The following is a 4,824-nucleotide window of genomic DNA, read 5'->3' as shown; positions in this document are numbered from 1 at the left end:
TTGCAGGCCATGAGTCAGTGAATTGTAGAGCTGTAGCTGCTTGTGCAAAATTCCAATCACACTGGTTCATCAAAAAATTCCAGTCACACTGAATTTAATCGAAACCCGCTGCTGACTTCATGGCGGAGAGCGATCGCGATCATCGTAAGTTTGATATGTTGGATAAAAATGTTGACATTTGGCAATTCATTGCAATATGAGTATGTTGATCCTGTAAGAGTTGAATAATTTTTTTTTTTTTTTTTACGGATATTTACTTGTGTTCGTAAATATATTTTGATCCAAGTTCATCTGTGGTTCTTATGTTTTCTTCAAAGTTGTTAAGAAATATGTCATCGAGTATGACTTTCTGAGAAGCCTGCAATTACGCCACCAAGTACGACTTTCTGCTGCGTTGCATTTGTTAAGAAATATTGTATTGGCTGATTAAACTCGAATTTTCTTTAGCATTTTAGGAATTTGATTTTGCTTTCTGCATTCATACACTATATTTCATAGAGGGAGACTCTATATAAATAGTTTCTTAGCAGAGCGTGATGACTTATTTCTAGACTCCACTGCCTCAGAAGAAGGAAAGTCCAAGGCTACACCCCTTGGAACCATTGAAGAAGTTGTCGTGATGAGCTCCCATGAAAGACTTCATGAACTTTTAGACCGAGCGTCTGCATCCAATACACTGGCCAGCTCCTCCATTTCTACTCCTACTTCAGAAATGGACATTGCTATGATTTTGGTTGGTTCTAATTACTTTCCCACCGACATCGGACTAATGATTTTGGCAGTATTGGAGCAGCTAGAGCAATCTGTTCTAGCCTACCCCGAAGCCTATCCTGAGTATGATATGGCCAAAAACTTGAGTGAACAAGTCAAAGCTACGAAACAGCTTCTTCAACCTAAGGTTCAGTTTTGTGGCAGCAAGGAGAGAGAATTTCAAGACCTTGCAGAAAAGAAATTCTGGATTGAAGCCAGGCAGGCCGCAATAGTTGCGGAAATTCACGGCGCCATCAAAGAGACTGAACCGATCCAGGCACAACTCGAGAAATTGCTCCTGCGGCAAGATCAATTTAAAGAAAATGAGGGTAATCTCAAGACCATCTTGGATATTGGAGATGGCCTCTGGACAACCTTGAAGAATATAATTCACCCCCACCTCCCTACGTGACTTCCTTTCTTGGATTGCATTGGGGCTGCAGTTCTTTTTCCATTTCTTTTTGGTGTTGTTTTGGATGGTGTTCCCAGTACACTTGAAAAATCATGTTTAAGCCGTATTTTGGTCCTTTGAACTTTAATTGAAGTACTTTTATATTATATGACTTTTTTAGATTGTCACTAACGAGTGCATTTGCTTTGTCAACCCTGTATTTCTATTTTTTACTCTTGTAATCTCTCATTTTTGTTTGAGCCGAAACGGAAGGATGAGGTTATAATTAGTATCTAAATGTATGACAACGATAAAGAAAAATTGGTTTTGATGGATGTATAAAATCAGCAATAACCTAGTTTTCTTTATAATAATTTATTTAAAATTTGGTCATGTCAATTTTTTTTTATTTCAATCGTGGTTAATGTTTAGGAAAGTTGGATATAACTATAGGTTCGACTCTGAGAGATTCTTTGTTAAAAAATTTTGCCCCAACTATATATTATGCTCTCAAAGTTTAAGATGATATTTAAATTAGGTCATTAAATTTTAATTTTTTCAAATTGTTTCTTAAAGTTTTGAAACTATATCAATTTACACTTTTTGTAACATTAAATGTCTATTATACAATAAATTGATGAGTTTTTAGGTTATATGTTGCAAATGTGGCTTACATGTCAATCCAATTACGGATTTAATGCTCACCATGTCATCAAATTAATGAAGATTTAGTTAATTCATTACACAAAATGAGTAAATTGATACAATTTCAAAATATTGGGGTGCAATGTGACAAATTAAAATCTGATGACCCATTTTGAAAATCACGCAAAACATAGAGGGTGCAAAATATAAATAGCCAATAGAAAAAAAAAACACCAATAGAAAATGAATGTTTAGAAAATGGAAAGCTTTTCCCAGTTGCAAAATGTAGTTCACCAAAAAGAAAACAAAACCCAATTGAAAATGAATGTTAAAAAAATGAAAAGGCTTTACTACCTAGAATTTTCTTGGTTTTCATAATTTCATACATCAAGTTTTTTAATCTCAGTCAGGTTTCTAAAGTGATAATTATAGGACCTTTTTATACATCCGTTAAGTTTTCTATTAAAATAGTCATTAACTTGTGACATAACCTCCATGTGGACAATAACTAGGTGCCGCGGTCAATTTGAGTCTATGTGGATATTAAAAAAATTTTAAAATTTTAAATTTTAAAAAAGCAAAAAGAAGAAGAACGGATAAGATCATCTCCAACCCTTAGGTTAAAACCTAAATTTTCTGGGTCAGACATAGGGCTGGGTTCGGTTTTTTTGCCAAAATCGAAACTTTGGTTCGGTTCGGTTTGGTTCATTTTTTTTCTTTTTTTTTCAGTTTGGTTTAATTTCGCTTCGGTTACGTTTTTTTTTTTTTTTCAATTTTTTTTTTTTTTTGAAATTTGAAATGTTAACATCTCCAATATAATCATAACATAAGCAATCCAAGTTTCCAACATTGAAATCTGAAATTTTAACATCTCCAACACAATCGTAACATAAGCATTCCAACACAATGAAAATAAACATTTAAAGTTCAACTAGAATCATCAATCAAATGTTCCAAAGTCCAAACTAAAAAAAAAAAAAAAAAATCAAAGTTTATGACACGCCCTGACCTCGATATTCCCCGAATATCAGGATAGCACGTGCTGGCCGACACCCGAGGGTGACGAAAGCCATTTATTGAGTGTAAAAACTGAAAACAAAGGATAAATAAGGTTTATAAATATAAAAGAATAATGAATATGTATTTAAGGAACGTGTTCAGAGCATACAACCAACTAGAACACTAAAAGAAATAATATAAAATTGAATGAAACAAAGGAGTGGGTCCTACACCAAGAGGACTCGAAGATGCCGATGCGGAAGTGCCTGGACGTCGGGATTGTATGCCTCGATTCTAAGTCCTGAAGGGGGCGCAAAACAAACATGAGTGGACCAAGTTGATATATATATGATAAAACAGTTATCAACGTACTAACCCCCAAGTTTTATGAAAACACAAATATAATGATAAACATAGGTTTTCCGAAACCTAGCATGTCGTGCAATATCTCAAATCATAACATGTAAATATAATAAACACTAGTGAATGTCCGATACAATTCTCCAGGCCCCATGCCGACTCCCCGTCTCTGAGCAGACAGTCAGAGGAAAATACACTTCAGGCCCCATGCCGGCTCCCCGTGTGATATCCCGTCCCTAAAATTATTATTTTATTTTATTCTTGACGTATCTCGAAGATTTGATTGGAACTAGTTCTTTATTTCTCCAAAATTGAGAAAAACGAAGTGAGGGTTACTTTAGTCATTTCCAATTTTCTCAACCTTTTCGGTCCACTCTTGAATTGGTTAGGTAGAGTTCGATTCCATGAGCGCGTAGGCGTAAACAGATCTTATTTTCGAGTCGAAACGGAAAAGTTAGAGTCGTTTGAAGTTGGTGGCATTTTGGTAATATTACCAAATTGCTATAAATTAAATGGGAGGGAAACCTCCAGAAGGGAGGGAGTTTTTTTTTCGGAAAAATGGGGGGGAAGAGCTGCCTAACCCTTTTTAGGGAGAAATTGACCCATAAACCCACAAAACTTGACCCGCTTGTATCTTTTTCATCCGAGCTCCGTTTTGGATGATCTTGGTGTCCATGGAAAGCTCTTGGCGAGCCCTACATCTCTGTGATTTTAGATTTCCCCATTTCTTTTCTATCTTTGCAGCTCGAGGTCGCAAAGTCCACGACTTTTCCGGTGGTTTTATCATTTTTCCGGCGATTCCGGTAATGATTTCCTTCGAGTGAGGTATGAAACTTCATCTACTCTTCATAATCTTCAAGTGGGTATGCTTAGTTTGTGCTTTCGTATTATTTTAGAGTTGGGTGTTTAGAACTCTAGAAATCCGGTTTTCTCCTGTGGAATTGGACGGTTTCCGGTTAGAATTTATCGTCGGCCTAGTTGTGAAAAGTGTTTCCCTTGTTGAGCTGTAGCTACCACGTAAATTTGAGCTCATCTGGTTAATGTTGAAATTCGGGGTTTCTAAACCCTCCATCTTGACTTCCACCGCGTGTGGCGGTGTGTGGGATCGTTCACGAGTGTTATCTAGGCTTTAAATACCTTCTAGTGACCATGTGAACCTATGTCTAGCTTGGTTTCCAAAGATTCAATTGTTGGGTGTGGTGATCAATTTGGACCGCCACTTGTTTGTGTGACTGACGACAATCCGACCATTGGAGTATAATGGAACCTTAGTATGTTATTCTCGAAGCATAGTGTGGACTTTGGGAAGTTATGGATCATAAATCTGAGTTGCAGATTGTTGTGGACCCCATCATTGACCGAGGGTTGAATTATGGTCAACGTGTCTTGGAACGTTCTAAATAATAAATTTAGTACTATGGGAGACTTAAGTGAAGTCTGGTGGACCTACATTGGTTAGAGAGTGACTTGAACATATGTGATATGGTTATTACCTTGATTTCTTATTGGTATCATCTGTGAATTTGACTTGGTCTTATAATGTGATTCTATTGAAATGTGATTATCTATATACACTTAGCCATAGACCTATGTTATCAAACATGATTTGGCTTGTGTACTGATGATGATTGTGATATGTGAATTGACGTGCATATTCGAAGGGTGGTTGATTTACATAA

The 4,824-nt window shown here is 36.3% G+C and overlaps 1 protein-coding gene across 6 annotated transcripts; it reads left to right on the top strand.

Annotated features, from left to right (window-relative positions):
- On the top strand, window positions 1-1,308 carry LOC103963042. Of its 6 annotated transcripts, none has more exons than XM_048570437.1 (2): window positions 1-376; window positions 567-1,308. In XM_048570437.1, the coding sequence occupies exon 2, from the start codon at window positions 620-622 to the stop codon at window positions 1,160-1,162; it is 543 nt and encodes a 180-aa protein (XP_048426394.1). In that variant the 5' UTR covers window positions 1-376; window positions 567-619; the 3' UTR covers window positions 1,163-1,308. The 6 variants fall into 6 exon arrangements, with proteins under 6 accessions (XP_048426394.1, XP_048426393.1, XP_018506874.1 ...); XM_048570436.1 differs by having other exon boundaries at window positions 552-1,308; XM_018651358.2 differs by having other exon boundaries at window positions 5-144.
- The last annotated feature ends 3,516 nt before the right edge of the window (window positions 1,309-4,824 follow it).

The sequence above is a fragment of a genome, unplaced genomic scaffold (genome assembly GCF_019419815.1).
Source record: "Pyrus x bretschneideri cultivar Hongxiangsu unplaced genomic scaffold, Pyrus_bretschneideri_v1 Contig53, whole genome shotgun sequence".
In the NCBI taxonomy this organism is placed as follows: Eukaryota; Viridiplantae; Streptophyta; class Magnoliopsida; order Rosales; family Rosaceae; genus Pyrus; species Pyrus x bretschneideri.
Note: the sequence above shows the minus strand (reverse complement) of the source record. Positions and strands in the feature narration are given on the sequence as shown.

Coding starts and splice junctions, on each gene's coding strand:
- LOC103963042 (XM_018651357.2), top strand. CDS start 120: ATGGCGGAGAGCGATCGCGATCATC. Junction 145..551: donor GGAGAGCGATCGCGATCATC/GTAAGTTTGATA, acceptor ACTTATTTCTAG/ACTCCACTGCCTCAGAAGAA.